The sequence below is a fragment of the Petromyzon marinus genome, chromosome 29 (assembly GCF_048934315.1).
Source record: "Petromyzon marinus isolate PM22_M1 ecotype Great Lakes invasive population chromosome 29, UKy_Petmar_22M1.pri1.0, whole genome shotgun sequence".
NCBI lineage: Eukaryota > Metazoa > Chordata > Hyperoartia > Petromyzontiformes > Petromyzontidae > Petromyzon > Petromyzon marinus.
In genome coordinates, this window is record NC_133695.1 from 11,179,748 (window position 1) to 11,196,648 (window position 16,901).

The 16,901-nt window shown below is 48.4% G+C and overlaps 1 protein-coding gene across 4 annotated transcripts in view; it reads right to left on the reverse strand.

The window, feature by feature from the left end:
• LPGAT1 (lysophosphatidylglycerol acyltransferase 1) overlaps positions 1-16,901 on the reverse strand; it is a 107,931-nt gene that overhangs the window by 12,182 nt on the left and 78,848 nt on the right. For all 4 annotated transcript variants that reach the window (XM_032962618.2, XM_032962617.2, XM_076070558.1 and 1 more), the window contains 2 exons: positions 6,129-6,462; positions 3,984-4,110 (listed from right to left, as the gene is read on the reverse strand). In XM_032962618.2, coding sequence (XP_032818509.1) covers positions 3,984-4,110; positions 6,129-6,462 — 461 coding nt within the window. The remainder of the gene's footprint in view (positions 1-3,983; positions 4,111-6,128; positions 6,463-16,901) is intronic.

The following is a 16,901-nucleotide window of genomic DNA, read 5'->3' on the forward strand; positions in this document are numbered from 1 at the left end:
GTAGGTCTGCAATCTTGTCCCTGACATCCTTGGAGAGCTCTTTGGTTTTGGCCATGGTGGAGAGTTTGGAATCTGATTAATTGATTGCTTCTGTGGACAGGTGTCTTTTATACAGGTAAGAAGCTGAGATTAGGAGCACTCCCTTTAAGAGTGTGCTCCTAATCTCAGCTCGTTACCTGTATAAAAGACACCTGGGAGCCAGAAATCTTTCTGATTGAGAGGGGGGTCAAATACTTATTTCCCTCATTAAAATGCAAATCAATTTATAACATTTTTGACATGCGTTTTTCGGATTTATTTGTTGTTATTCTGTCTCTCACTTCAAATAAACCTACCATTAAAATTATAGACCGATCATTTCTTTGTCAGTGGGCAAGCGTACAAAATCAGCAGGGGATCAAATACTTTTTTCCCTCACTGTAGGTACTCATATCGCAGCAAAGCGATGGGATGGTGGATCGTAACATGGTACAGAACCTAAACGGGATGCTCAATTACCCACTGCACATCTATACCGTGCAACCATCAGTGTGCAAAGTGTATATTATTAATATTTTCATATGTTTATGTTGAACTTATTTCGCACGTACGTAGCCAACCGTGCTGCCTTGTCTATTGTACTATATTATTATTAGTTTATCATACCGCGGTGTAAAAAAACGGCATCGGGTGTCGGTAAGTTGAGGACGTTACAGACTAAGTGTGGAAAACGGGGAGGGCGTATATATATCGGGGTGTTACTGTTTTGCATCGGAAAAGCAATTGCCGCCCCACGTAGCAGGGATTTCTTTTTACTCAACCAAATATAAAGTTTAATATTTAACTGAATGGATAGCTGTTCACCGAAGTTTGGACGGACTCATTGGTAGAAATGCCACAGTTGTTTGGCGCACACTGTGGAGGAGCGTTACCGTGAAGCGCATTGGTATAAATACACGAGTTAAATGCTTTGGATACAGAACTTGCAAGAGGAGACCCGCTGCGTATACATACCACGGCCCGACTACTAAATCACGTGAAAAGACGATTCGTATTGCTTTTAATACAACACAGGTCGTGACTATAAACACCGGTGATTCTCAAACTTTGTTTGTACCGCAGACCGCTCAGCTGATACAAACATTTCCCAAGGACCACCACCCAGCCCCGCACCCCTGGCAATAAAACGCATTCACAGCTCTCTGTAAATACCAACAGTACAACATTCATATCACCGAAACAAAAAAAAGTAACTGTTTTTTTTAGGGGGGGGAAGGGGGGCAAGGGACATTTATATCTTAGGGTTAGGGTAGATTAATCAGGGTAGTTTACCCAACTTCATTTGTAAATAAAATATCATGAACAAAATATACATTAATGTCCATAACAAAAGGCATGGTAAACGTTGCCATTATTGTCCGGATCAAGCTGCGTTTGCATCACAGCCCCGTGGACCACCTGGAGGATCGTCGCCAACTGCTGGTGATGGTGTAACCGAGGACCACGCTCTGAGAACCACTGACCTAAATAAAGAAAAACTAGAAACTAAATTGAAGGCTTAAAATATTTTTAAGATAAATTTGACGTTATGAATAAAACATATGTAAGGATAAAAATAATCCTCATGACTGAATCTAGATATTTTTGCTTCAGTCATGCTCACGTTTTCTGCTATCTTTGGGAACGATTGAATTAGTCACTGAAAAACGTAGGCCCCATTAAGAGTGGAGGTGCTGCAGTGGCACAGCGGATAACGCACCGCACTATCAATCCCACCAGCCGAGTTCTATTCCCAGTCACAGCTCACATCAGTGGCGAACGATATCTGAATAAGTCCTGTCCTCCCCACCCCCTTTACCACCATGCACTGACCAACATGGTGAAGTATGGTCACACAGCCCCCACCCCCCCACCCCCGCAACTAAGGTGATGTGGGGAAGCTTTCATCCAGCAGTGGATTGACAAAAATCCAACAATACCATACAATCTAGTTTTATATTAAAGTCTCAGTTCAGCTGTATCTCAACAGATTTTAATTGCCAAATCCTAATGGCTTGACAATGGAAAACATATTCCTGAAAAAAACTAAGTCTTGAGACTCAGTGAGGCTTCCTTGGGTAAATAATTGGCATTATTATAATAAGTGCCATGATCTCAAAGACTTTAAAATTGACGTCAATGAGTGGGAAGCTCTGGCAAGAGGGAGGGGGAGACTGGTGTGGCATGGGACCACGATGCGAGATGGTCTCAGCAGCTCCCATTGGCACAGTTGGTGGCTACGTACGGTGCGAAAGAAGTTCAACCCACAGTACACTCACACGTACAAACAGCAGCTCCGCGTACGTGCGCAGCGCCGCTTGCAGCCTCCTCAGTCACAAAGTCAGCAGCCACCACCAATACCAATAGCCGCCAATCGCCACTTAGTGACGGTGACGTCACCACGGCGCCTGTGCCAGGCTAGGTGCGCTTTACGGTCACGTGAAGTGTCGAAGGCTCGCTGACAGGAGGTCTCGACAGACCCAGCAGGGGCCATGGGTTGGCTGACTGAGATGACCAGTAGATGCACCAGCTGTACCCCTACTGTGCCAACTCGCTGCATTTTAGCCGCTCCGGGCGCTCAGCTCGTTGTGAGCGTCGCTCCTCTGCCTTCCTTGTTGCTGGAGGGTGACTGCCTCCAACTGCCCAGTAGCAGCGTCCTTCACGAACTTCCCCCAGCCACCACCACAGTTAATCAGTGCTCCAGCTGGCTCAGGCCGTTCCACAACCGGGCCTTTTTAAGTCATTACAGGGAAGTGTTCGAATCGTTAAAATCTTCTCAAACAAAAATTTGTAAAGCTGAAAAACCCATCACCTACCGCTGACAAACACATGCCATGGATGGTATTGTGATTCTTATCATAATTTAATCGACAGGAACCACACACTGCCAGTGTTGCTCTGTTGTCTGCATCAATAAGAGTTGTTTTCCAGTCAAGGATCAAAGTTGAAATAATGATCGTTTATAAAATAGGCTTTGGGAATAAAATGTAAAGTGAATTAATATGAAATATATCGCCGGATGAATATTGGACTAATAAAAACGATAAAAAAATTTACATACGAATATAATCTAAAAATCCAACACAGATCCTAGCCTCACATCTTAAGCACGACTAAGAGACTTGCAACAGAAGGCAACCACCTACACACCGTGCACAACAACCCTGTAACTGAGGATAACCTCCCCGGTTATTTACAACAAGGGGAAATATACATCACCAAACACGGTGCATTCAAACAGATTTAGCTCGTAAGACACACACAGAATATGCGGTCTAAGAGAACACAAGTGAATAATGTATCGCTTTTTATACATTAAAACCACAGGTATGTGTAGATTGATCAAAACCGACATCTTCTGACCGAATAAGCTTTTCTTCATTACTGTTTATTAAGCTCAACAAACTAAAACGATTGTACTTGCCAATGAAAGACACAAATGCTTGACGTTAACTTGAACATTAGCCTAAACACATAAAAGAGAAATGTGTGTATGTTGAACTTCCTTCACACTGTACGTGGCCAACCGTGCTAATCGGAGGTGCGGGGGAAGGACAACGAAAGAAACACAAAAAGCCGTTCTAAAGAAATGACTATTCAATCTAGACGATTTAAAAGTGTGTTGCTCCAGTGGCCTCCAATATCAGAAGTAAGAGCGTTCCAGACGGGCACAGAAGCGCATCTGAAAGTGGCGCAATACAGTGGCCGTCTTTGTTTGATGGCGAGCCAAAAAATGTGATGGCCAAACAAAATCCATCTAATTCCAAATTGTACCGAATCTTGGGAAATGACAGAAGGGTTTTGAGCTCTGCCGTAGACCACTGGTGTCAACCGGGGCACACACCAAGCGATGCCACCATTCCTACTGGTATCAAACGCTTCGACGTTCCTTCTCGACGAACAGACGAACAGTCGACGTGTGTGGCGAGGACGGCCGACACATACGCGAGCGGCTGGGGTCTGACCTGTAGTGCACGTGCGTGGTTATCGGGGGCCGGTAGCCGAGAACCCACGTCTGGATGTCCATGGGATCCGCATTGGGGTACGCGATGGTCACGTCGATCACCCACCGCATGCCGGCCTCCGTCGCGCCTGAGGGGACAGCGACAACGGCACCTCGAGGCCCCGCGTATCGGCACCGCGCGCGCTACGCAAACGAGGCTCCACCGCAGAAGCAACAGCAGCAAGAGCAACAGCGACAGCCTCCGTTCGCCACCAAGTGGCGGTTGACGTCACCATGGCACCTGTGCCACGCCAGGTGCGCTTTGAGGCTATCACGTGAAGTGTCGAAGGGTTGACTAAACGAGCTGACTGGCTCCCACGCGGCCGGCACCAACACCAGTACTCGTCACGGAATTCAAATTCTAGGTGTCCAATTTTTCGTCAGTACCCATTTTTTAGTAAAACTATATTTGTTATTGGTGGGTCAATTTCACGGAGCGATAGCGTACATCCGCAGTCAGCTCTTGATTATCAAGGGTAATAGTGGGGGGGAGGAGTGGCCCGTGGTGGTCAGATGTTATCTCCTTCGCCTGATATACAGGAGGTCGTGGATTTGATCCCGACCCTGACGCTTGCTGTATATTTGAAGTTTGCGTGTTCTCCCCATGGTCACGTGGATTTTCTCCGGGTCCTCCGGTTTTCTCCTCCACATTTAAAATCAACACGCGTTTAGAGAATGTGGCTGCTATACATTTCCATGGAATAAGCCACTCCGTTGAGCTATCATTTGTGGCCAGGTCGCGTCTGAAAAACAGCTACATAGCTCAGTGGGCCTTCGCCTGGTAAAATAAAAACGGTTTAGTTTCAGTTTAGGAGGATAAAATAGAAAGGCGGATATTGCACAACACCTGTACATTCGGCGACGTCATCTAAATAAAGCGTCTGCCTTACGTAGAATAGAGTGGCGAAGGAGTAGGGCGCGTGGACTGCTGCTATCACTTGTTGGAGCAATCGGGTCGCTTGTCTAGAAATGTTTGTGGTGACGCCGACACCGAGTCACGAACGCTTTGCGCAGTTAACCGATGGACGCACGGATCATCGAGAGTTACCTTTACGTCGCCGTTATTATTATTACTACGGTTGCGCTTGATAAACCCGGCAAAAAGTCTCACCCACTCTTTCAACACCAAGGGTTCAGCCAAGTTGTCACGGCAGGGGGCGATGTTGCTGCTCCGTTTGATCCCCACTGAGTCGAACGTTGCGCGTAATCCTTCAGCATTGGGATGTTTGGCCAATACCAATGACATTGCGTGTGGAGAAAACCAGAACAACACCCCGGAGGAGCCCCGAACAAAACGGAGGGAGAACATGCTGACCCCACACAGAAAGACACCAGTCGGAATTCGAACCCCAGCAACTTCTTGCTGTGAGGGTTACAACTGCCCCCACCTTGATTGGGTGACTGAATATAATTGTCCACAGCACATTTATTTCTCGCGATTTAAAATCAAAACATCAACAACACCATCCGAAATTATATATTACCTGGAAAACATAAAAAAAACGTTTGAAACGTCTTTACGTTGAGAGGATACAATTAAGCGCAATTCATGATGAGATCAAGAGAGACGCGCGACTGTGGTGCAATGGTCAGCGCACTGGACTTGCTATCTACAGTGGGCCCGTTCAATCTCCCGGGGCGGCAGGTGAAACAATGGTGCAAGTTTCCGAAATCCCCCCCGGGGCCCTCACCCACCGAGCAGTGTAGATGCGTGGACCACAGATTATAATCGATTGGCAGGTTGCGCACGGTTGGGTTAAACCGTGGGTACTTCCACCTCTTCCAAGACGTACTGGCCAGCTTGGGAGATTTTTGCCAAAATACCCTCGGGGCAGGGGGGGGGGGGGGAAAGGGGGGGGCTTTCTCGAGCTCCCTGGAGTGGAGGCGCTTCCACCAGAATTGGCGGCGAGCTCGGGCCTGCAGGGCTGCACCGCTGCTCGTAACAAATCGCCTTACCGTCGCCACCTTCACACCCCAATCGGTTCTCAACAAACGTGCAATTCCCGCGAAAGCTATCGGCACTCCTTCGCTGTCGCGGTGCCCTGCCGCACTCCCCCCCCCACCCCCCACCCACACACCCGAGGGGGCTCTAGGCAGTCGGCCATACCCCGAGCGTCGCCGCGGGTGCCGTCCTTGGGCGTCTCCCACGCGCCCCCGTTGAGGCAGGAGCTGGCGGGCGTCGCGCCCTCCGCCGCCGCCGCCGCGGGGCGCGGCCGCGAGAGCGTGTGCAGCACGGCGTGGGCAGCGCCCAGCCGCGGCAGCGTGACGTGGCGCAGCGCGGGCAGGCCGAGGCGCGTGGCGTAGCGCTGGCTCGTCTCGCGCCGCTTGCGCAGGAAGCCGCCCTCGGGGAAGAGGACGAGCCAGCGGCGCGCGCGGGGCCTGAACACGCGGCCCAGGTGGTGCCGCAGTAGTTCCACCTGGTGCTCGCGGTGCGCCTTGCCCTGCGGGGGAGGGACAAAGGCGTCGCGGACGTTCGCCGAAACAATCGCTACCGGACCGATGCGTACACGGCAATATTTAAACTTGTACGTATGTTGACTTTCTTTCGCGCCGTAACGATGTGGGGGGGGGGGGAAATTCCACGTCGTAAACATCCGCCGAAGTAATCTTTACTGGACCGATATATGTGACAATTCTTCAACTTGTAAGTATGTTTAATTTCTTTCGCACCGTACGTAGCCAACCGTGCCAATAAAGTTGGCTACGCCCTAATTTGCGTTTGCCACTGCCGCCGCAGACTATTCGCTCGCTCTCGTAGAGAGAGACAACGGCTGAGAGGCGCGAGGAGGAAACACAACACAAGTGGCATGGCAGCCACGCGGTGAGCGGGTGCCAAAATGTGCCCAAGCTCTGCAGTCCTCTCTATATGTTACAGTGTTATCGGCCAATTTCTAAGTGCAAACACGTGGGGGGAAATCGGGTGCTGTGGCGTTTGCTTAAAAGCCTCAGCAACTCGAAAGTGCCCTACAACACATCATATCGCAAACGTTAGAAGGGCACCCCCAGCGGCAGCTGCCCCTGTGCAACAAAAGGTGACGTAGCGCCGGCCTGCAAGCAGGCATCAGTCTGCCGTGAGGCGGACGGTGATTACTGCCGTGTGCAATCCCTGTCGAGTGCTTTTTTATATTTGGCAAACTTGGACCATGATGAAGGCACACAATGGCTTCCTCGTTGTCGACTGACATCATGCATTCTTAAAATGTTTATTGCACATATTTTATGGTCATTGCATGCGAAGTGTCAACATTGCCCAAGTACATCTCACAATCGCATACAGCCAGCAGTGACACAGCAACTGATAAAAAAAAACACGATTGCTGAGCATGGACCCCAACAAACAACACTACCACAGGTAGTGTTGTTTGTTGTCTATTACACAGGTGTTGTCTATTACACAGGTGTTGTCTACTACACAGGTGTAATATATAATAATTAATCGGTTTCTTTAATTGGGTGAGGTTGCAAGAATGCAAGAAAAGATAGGATGGGAGGGAAATTCCACGTCACATTCAAGATCTGTCCCTTCTCTATCACACGCACACACGCTACCTATCGGTGTGCAACAGTGGCCACACAGAAGCAGCATATAACGACGGCTCAATGCCCGATTCACAAATACCGAGGAGGAGGAGGAGGCCACGTTCGACCGATACAACACTCCAACACCACTCAGCTACTCCTGACGCAATCATCTGGCCCAACTACTTCAATGTAAAATCGCTTGTTGCTGTACATCAATAATAAGCCTGACGAAGAAGACGTGATGAACTCGGCACAATGTCAGTGGAACTGTGTGTGTGCTCTATATCAGGCCTTTGCTAGGCTATTCCGTTAAAGCTCCAGATGGTTGAGATAAGGGCTTCAAACACCCATGCCTCGCTCCCAGGACCAGTGGGCGCCATGCACAACACTGTGATGCCACTTCATTTATTTAAACGTTATCTAAAAGCCATTTTTTGGTTAAACAGAGTTCATATCCATTGCCACACATAAGCACAGTCACCCTTAATCGCCCGTCATAAGTTGTGTTAACAGGGATCAAACACTTAAAACTTTCGTGAATGCAGGAATTCATATTCTTTGGGTCTTTCAGTAAAGTCACCAGTGACGTCACCTATCTACCAGTGACGTGCGGTGAGGTCAATGGCTGGGGAGGCACTGGCTAGTGTCAGAGCCAGATTCACACACTGAAGGGGGCGTGGCCTCACTGAGGGGGCGTGGCCTCACAGAGGGGGGCGTGTTGTTAGACATGTCCCCCTCAGTGAGGCAGATGTGATAGCTGCCTCCCCTGGTGCTTTTTCATTGCAGTTTCATGACGAGACCAGCGAGCCTAAATATCTTTATACCCATACGTGAAATAAGTTACCTGGAGTATGGAAGGCGAGGATATGAAATGAAGGGGTCTACAAACATTACATTGGTGACATACTGAGATAGTAACAGGCACGCGCTTATTGCCCGCGCTCCATCCAGTTACTGAGGGGTTGCGCAATCAGAGGGGAGGCTGAGCTCGTCACTGCCTCACCTCTCGTGTCTCCCTCTGTATTTGCAGCGAAGCTCCACAAATTTGGCGATTTTGACTATATAAATCATTGGAATCGTACAGAAATGACATTTAGAGCACAGATCAGTGGAAAAATCTTAATATTGATGTTACTTTATTATTCTTTTCCTTTTACTCTTCGTAACAGCTATTTTCATTGCAGTATAACAGCTGAGGCTCTCTGCCTCCCCTGCCTCCCCTGACCGCACGTCCCTGCTATCTACGTGACTTTACCAAAAGACCCAAAGAATAGAGATCACACAGTCCCGTGTCACAACCATCCTGCGCAGTGTTCATCTCTGTGTCGTGAAACAGTAGTGGTAATTCCACATTCCTATGGCAGCGACCAATCTCTCATTTAAGACTACTTACTTTTAAGTACTACTGACTTTTCAATAGGCGGTCATCATCATGCAGCACTCATCCCCCCCCCTCCACCCAGGGGAAAATGAAAGCTGCATTTGCACCAGCAGGAATTTTAAGAAACTCACCAAATGATTACTTACAGTTCTTCCACAACCGAAATCCCAATCCCATAATAATGAACAGTTAAATGTCCACCGTGGTAGGGTCGTACGCACGCCTGCAAAAATAAAATCAAACGCAACGTTTCCTCCGGCGGCTGCCCCCCCCCCCCCCCCCCCCCCATTCACGCGTTGAATCGCAGAGGGATGAGGGCAAGGGTACGACTCGGCTCGGTCACGGGTCCTATCGTTGATGCGAGCGCGCCTTTTAGGCGAGCGTGTGCCGTCAACGTTCGCTTACGTCGCAAGTCAAACCGCCTTTCGCAATGACGGGAGGAATAAAGATACCGAAGCAAAGCAGGCCGGACAGAAACCGTCTCAAGCATAAGAGGTTTTTTTTTTGTTGTTGGGTTACATCGCGCAAATATAAATGCGTCGTTAAACCCGCCACCAACTGACACAGCCAATTAGTAAGGTTTGTCACGTAAACAAAACGTGCCAATTCGTTACTAGTACAGCACACCGGTTGTGTTGGAGAGTAGACCCACAACATTTACAATTCGAGTAACGACGTTTTCGCTGGCGATTCCAACCATCAGCTTCATCAGGCGACTTTGCCAGAATTGTGAGGAAATCTTCCTGTTTCGGTCTTAGGGGAATAAAACTGATGTCATCCCTGTGAGCCTATCAGGTGCGAAGACCAGAGAGGGGTATAATGCAGTCATACAAGCAGCTAACAAAGGTGAACTGGGTTTCCCGTTTTGCACATGCATTAGGAAAGATGCTGTCAATAGGGATGAAAAACAAAGACAAAAATCCCCCGTATAGCCTTAACAGACTGTAGGGGCAAGTGCTGTTAACGAGCACACATTACGGCTGTAATGGTGGGTGGCCAGCATCACGCCCCGACCGACTTTGTCTACCTAGTGCCGATGTTTACACACTGCACTAGATACTCATTAAAAAAATTGAGTCGACCTAAGGGAGGCCCAGGACCAGTTCCAAAAATCGCCACTGGTGTTGGCCGTGAGCAGGAATCGAACTCGAGTCGTCGGGCCCGTAGCGCGACGCGCTAACCACTACACCACACACACACACAGAGGCATCGACTTAAAATCAAATCCAGATTTGCATCAACGATTCGTGAATTGACACAACCAAAAGGTGAACTGGGTTTTGCTACTTTGGCCCAATGTTTCCATGGGAGCTGGAATTAAAAACACACGCACATCAAACTGGTGAAACGGTAACAAAACGAGACAGACCCACAGGGGGAAGCTGAGAGCCACATTATATTGAGACCACCCCCCCCCCATCCCCAACCCCCAGTGCTGCTGGAGTTAATTTGTTTTGCGCATCAGAACAAAGGGATGCACATTGCCCGGATGGCCGAACCATATTGTTTTTTTCTCAGAGCTATCGGTCTCAACGCGTTCTCTTCAGAAATGATTGAGCTTCGAGAGGCCGCCACTGACTGCACGCTCATTTATGGAAAATGTTCACGATATTATTCGGTGATGCCGCTCCGTTGGCTGCGGTTGGCAAGCACGAAGAACCAAAAGCGTTGTCAACACGCGCATCATTGACGCTGTGTCGCCTGAAAAGATAAAATGTAAATATCAGGCGACGTTTTAGGCAATGGCCCTTCTTCACTGTACATAGAGAGAGGGCCAGTTAGATAAAGAGTTATTCGTGGTTGGAGAGGGCAAAGTGATTATGCATAGGAGGGGTTCTTTTGGAGGGTTAGATCGCGTAAATATAAAAGTGCCGTTAAACCCCACCACCGCCCGACACAGCCACTGATAGTAGGGTTGGTCAGGTAAACAAGACATTCCAATTCGTTACTAGTACAGCACACCGGTGTGTTGGTGAATACAGTGAGGGGAAAAAAGTATTTGATCCCCTGCTGATTTTGTACGTTTGCCCACTGACAAAAAAATGATCAGTCTATAATTTGAATGGTAGGTTTATTTGAACAGTGAGAGACAGAATAACAACAACAAAATCCAGAAAAACGCATTTTAATGTATTTTAATGAGGGAAATAAGTATTTGACCCCCTCTCAATCGGAAATATTTCTGGCTCCCAGATGTCTTTTATACAGGTAACGAGCTGAGATTAGGAGCACTCCCTTTAAGAGTGTGCTCCTAATCTCAGCTCGTTACCTGTATAAAAGACACTTGTCCACAGAAGCAATCAATCAATCAGATTCCAAACTCTCCACCATGGCCAAGACCAAAGAGCTCTCCAAGGATGTCAGGGACAAGATTGTAGACCTATACAAGGCTGGAATGGGCTACAAGACCATTGCCAAGCAGCTTGGTGAGAAGGTGACAACAGTTGGTGCGATTATTCGCAAATGGAAGAAACACAAAAGAACTGTCAATCTCCCTCGGCCTGGGGTTCCATGCAAGATCTCACCTCGTGGAGTTGCAATGATCATGGGAACGGTGAGGAATCAGCCCAGAACTACACGGGAGGGTCTTGTCAATGATCAAGGCAGCTAGGACCATAGTCACCAAGAAAACAATTGGTAACACACTATGCTGTGAAGGACTGAAATCCTGCAGCGCCCGCAAGGTCCCACTGCTCAAGAAAGCACATATACATGCCCGTCTGAAGTTTGCCAATGAACGTCTGAATGATTCAGAGGACAACTGGGTGAAAGTGTTGTGGACAGATGAGACCAAAATGGAGCTCATTGGCATCAACTCAACTCGCCGTGTTTGGAGGAGGAGGAATGCTGCCTATCACCCCAAGAACACCATCCCCACCATCAAACATGGAGGTGGAAACATTATGCTTTGGGCGTGTTTTTCTGCTAAGGGGACAGGACAACTTCACCGCATCAAAGGGACGATGGACGGGGCCATGTACCATCAAATCTTGGGTGAGAACCTCCTTCCCTCAGCCAGGGCATTGAAAATGGGTCGTGGATGGGTATTCCAGCATGACAATGACCCAAAACACACGGCCAAGGCAACAAAGGAGTGGCTCAAGAAGAAGCACATTAAGGTCCTGGAGTGGCCTAGCCAGTCTCCAGACCTTAATCCCATAGAAAATTTGTGGAGGGAGCTGAAGGTTCAAGTTTCCAAACGTCAGCCTCGAAACCTTATTGACTTGGAGAAGATCTGCAAAGAGGAGTGGGACAAAATCTCTCCTGAGATGTGTGCAAACCTGGTGGCCAACTACAAGAAACGTCTGACCTCTGTGATTGCTAACAAGGGTTTTGCCACCAAGTACTAAGTCATGTTTTGCAGAGGGGTCAAATACTTATTTCCCTCATTAAAATGCAAATCAATTTATAACATTTTTGACATGCGTTTTTCTGTTTTTTGTTGTTGTTGTTATTCTGTCTCTCACTGTTCAAATAAACCTACCATTAAAATTATAGACTGATCATTGCTTTGTCAGTGGGCAAACGTACAGAATCAGCAGGGGATCAAATACTTTTTTCCCTCACTGTAAACCCACAACATTTACAATTCGAGTACGACGTTTCGCCAGCAATTACAACCAGCACCATCAGGCAGACAGCCAGATCCTAGCCTGATGATGCTCGTTGTAATTACTAGTTGCAGCTAGGACAACCACCACTGACTTCCCCACTCTTCACATTGCGAGTCTGCCACCACCCCCCCCCCCCCCCATATGCCGTGTCCCAGTTTCAGCTCTGTCATGGTGCTGGCTCTGCGGGATGGAGGTGGCGGTGGTGTAGCGGTTAGCGCGCCGCGCCACGAACCCGGATACCCGGATTCGATTCCCGCTCATGGCCAACACCAGTGACGATTTATCGGAACCGGTACCTGGTGTAGCGGTGTGTAAACATCGCCACTGGGGAGACAAAGGCGGCCGGGCGTGCTGCTGGCACGCGCACCCCCCTCGTGTGCCGTTCCGGCCTTCACAGGTGCTCGCTGACAGCACTTGCCCCAACCGTCTATGAAGGCTACACGGGGAACCCTTGTCGTTGGCGCTGTCTGCCTGCTTGCTGTGTGTAAATGGGCCTTTCAAAGTCAGCAGGGAGACAGGTGTGCCCGAGGTCAGCCTGGCTTGACGTGCGCCTGCCCGCCCCTCGCCACTCCTCCCATCTAGGGGTCCCGTCCGTGGGGAATGTGGCCCTCTCAACTGCTACTGTGCGCGTGGGCCCGTGCAAGCGAACGCCAGCGTGCATGCGGACACCGCCACGGTAGCCGCCGACTGCTCCGCTTTGCCCTTCAGCTGTCGGCTTTGAGCACACGGGAGCGGTCACGCACGGCTTGCAGGCGCGCCACACAAGGGTTTCTGGGTCAAGGCAGATTTTTGGAACGGCGACAATACTGGCAACGCCGCCACCGCTGCTACCACTGTACAGCATTCTGAACTCCCCTTATTTTATTTTTGAAACACGTACTGTAGTGTTATAATAGATATACACGTGGCAAAGTAAATGGACAGGCGACACACCTTCCCATATGTTTGTCCAGAGTTTTGCTTGTATTAAAGCGACGCTGCTGAAATAATTAAATTCTGCAAGGCTGTGCATTCGATACTTCAATTTTCCTACGCGATGAGACAGGTATGGGAAGGTGAGGCATGTCGCCTGCACATATACTCCTTCAACTACGGCACGACTGATTGTTTTGCCGGCGATCGTAGCGATTGCAGCGGTTGAATTTTCACCCCCTTCTAGCTGACAAAATGCCTCGGCGACTTTCGCCTCCCCGCGGTGCTTTCTTTAAATATACCTTTTTTTTTGTTGCGTGTGTAAATGTGATCAGAAGCCGACTTGCCTAGGTCTGCTCGCAACGCCAGAGCCTCAGGAGCATGTTCAAACAGCTTTGCTCTTCCTCCCTTTGAAGGAGCGCAGATTACAGTGGTTCACCATATGGTCCATAGCTTGGATTGCATGGCTACAACTGCACCGCTACCGTGGCTTGTCTTTAATTTTCCAGTCAGGAGGAGATGTGCACATCGGCCTGTTGTTGTTGATGTTTTGATGCAGTTGATGGTTTACACCACCAGTGTCTTCGAGGAGGAATGTCAAAGCCAGGAGGTGCTGGCTTGGCAATGCTGTTGGGAAGAGAGGGCATTTAAGCCTCCTAAATGAATCCAGGGCTGGAATGCTACTCTAACTAAAGGAGACAATTTCAACTTGGAGTTGGCATGTTCTCCCCGTGGTTGCGTGTGTTTTTCTAATTTAGAATCACGCGTTTAAAGAGTATTTGGCTGCTGTAAATGTCCACATGATCAGCTGCTTCAAATGGCAATCTGTCTTAAACAGTGGGTGGTTTTTCATGAAAACATCCAGCCTTCATGAAATCCAGCAATATTTTATTTCTGAGGAGTTCAGTAAGTTAAACGGCCTATGGTTGTGCGATTCTCTGCATATCTAACGGAGTCATGAGGTAAAGGTGCAGCCATGCAATTGCTTACTCACGCCACTGCCGGAGGAAGGAAGGGCCCCGAACGACACTTAAAGAGAGCCCTGGCCAGGCGTTTTTGGAAAAGAAGAAGTACCCATACTTTACCCCACCAGGCACAAACATGCTACTCGACTTCCCGTGTTTGAACCCATTTATAACTTTTCGGGCAGACAGGGGTGGGAAAATTTCTTTACGAAAACCTGAACCATTGTTTCAACTGGACATGCGTGTGAAAAAGTGGTGTTTTGATGTATAAATTTAGAGCGGACAAAATACTCTTAGGAGACACAATTCTAAATGAGAAATATCTTTTTTTTAAAAAGACAGCTTCACAGAGCTCATCGGAATCCTCCGATCTACAATGAGATGTAGATTTTGAACTGCCAGGCCGGGAGATCGAAACGTGAATATTGGATTGTAAGGCCGGTGTGCCGAGCCGTATCACCCTGCCAGAATCACTTGGAAGGGGGGGAGGAGTCTAAATCACCGGGTTATTTATTAATTTGCTTTAAAATTAAGTGTCGTACTTCTGTCGTTGACATAGCACCTGTTAACAAACCTGCGTTGTGTTTATTTTACGCGATGAGTTAACGTGCACCGACAAGATGCCACTGTCGTGCTAGTGAATACGGTAGAGCAGACAGTTTGATCAAAGTTCACACTTGGCTGGCTGGCTTTTTCAAAGCACTATGATGATATAAAAATTACAAACCGGGTCCCTATGGGGACTGTGTGTCAATATCAATGGAAATAAAGATATGCCAACCTTGGGGTTTTATGACCATATCACCCTCTCTCCCGTGTCCCTTAGTTGTTGGTGTAATTGAATGAGCATTGCTTACTATACGAGTTAAGACTTTTTATTAAACTATTTTTTTTATTTTACCAGGTAAGGCCCACATAGCTCTTTTTCAGAAGCAACTTGGCCACAAATGGTAGCTCAAAGAGAGCGGCTTATAAAGTGGAAATGTAAAGCAGCCAAATACTCTAAACGCATGACTCTAAATGTAGAGGGAAAACTGGAGGACGCGGAGAAGAACCCACGTGATCACAGGGAGAACACGCAAACTCCAAATATACAGCAGCAGCAGGCGCCAGGGTCGGGATTGAACCCACGACCTCCTGCATACCAGGGAAGGCAGTTAACATCTCCTAGCCACCGTGGCGCCCACAGTAATGCCCTATATCATCGACAGGTAGTTCCACAAGTGGGAGTATGGAGCTCATGTAATACTGGCCAAATGGCATACAACTCTTCGTCTCTACAAAGATCTCCCTATAGCCTACACAGGCCGTCGAGGCAAGTGTTTTTAATGTGCACATATTATAAGTCCAGAACGACACACAAGGGGGTGGGTGGCTAATACCGTGCCCAACCACCTTTGTTTATACAATCATACCGGGGGACACTCATTAAAGACTGAGACCCACGATAATCAGCAGCGATGTCAGCCGTGGCCCAGGAATCAAACTCGGGTCGCCAGGTTCATAGCGCAGCGAGCTAACCACTATAATACAGCCTCTAAACCAGTGGTTATTAACCTGGGGTGCATGCACCCGCTAGGGGTGCGAGATTCCCTTTCTGGGGGGGGGGGCGAGACATGGCCAGATGTGTTTAGAAAGTAAATAATCGAAACACAAATTAAGCACGGGTACGTAAGTACAACTTAGTTTCATGAAACACCATATATACGTATTAACATAATTATATTAAGATTATGACTGAGAAGCATAGGGTTAAGAACCACTGCTCTAAAAGAACATACACGCACACATCTACCCTAATTATTCAGTAATAATAACGTGATACATTTGGTATTCAGCCCGTTTTTTTTTTACTGCTAAGCCACAGTAGTGGCACAGCTGGGGGGGGGGGCATGTTGCTGTGTGCACTATCCCAATCGAGGAGCATGCAGGAACTGTCATTGTTTTAATTTGGAAAATGCGGACCACAACACTGGCAACACCATGGCCTCCCCTCTTCGAATGTCTCCCCGGAGAAGGGAGAATCTCTTAAGGTCCACTTTGACGCAGACGGGAGCACAATCTACAGCCAAGTACATGCGCAGTATTATCCAGGGCGGCCCGCCGGATTCCAACCGCAGAAAGCCTCTTGCACCGGGCGGCGTAGCCACGCTTCCGCCGAGCCACATCACCACCCCAAAGTGTACATTCGGGGTATTTGTGTAGAATGGTGATGGTGGGCAGGAAGGGGGGGATGCATAATTGTGTCCATGGTGGTACATGTGACCATGGAGAGGGAACACCTATCCTATGGGACACCCACAGAAAAAGAACCGAGTGATGATTTGCAGGGTTTAGTTATGAGATGAAGGCCCATCAAAGTTGCATTGCCAGTCCTCATTAACAATAATGTTACAATCGGGGATTTCATTCGAAGGTTATGCAGTAGTGAGATGAATATAACGCCGGAAACGAGGCACAGAGAGCTGGTACCTTAATCAAGCAGT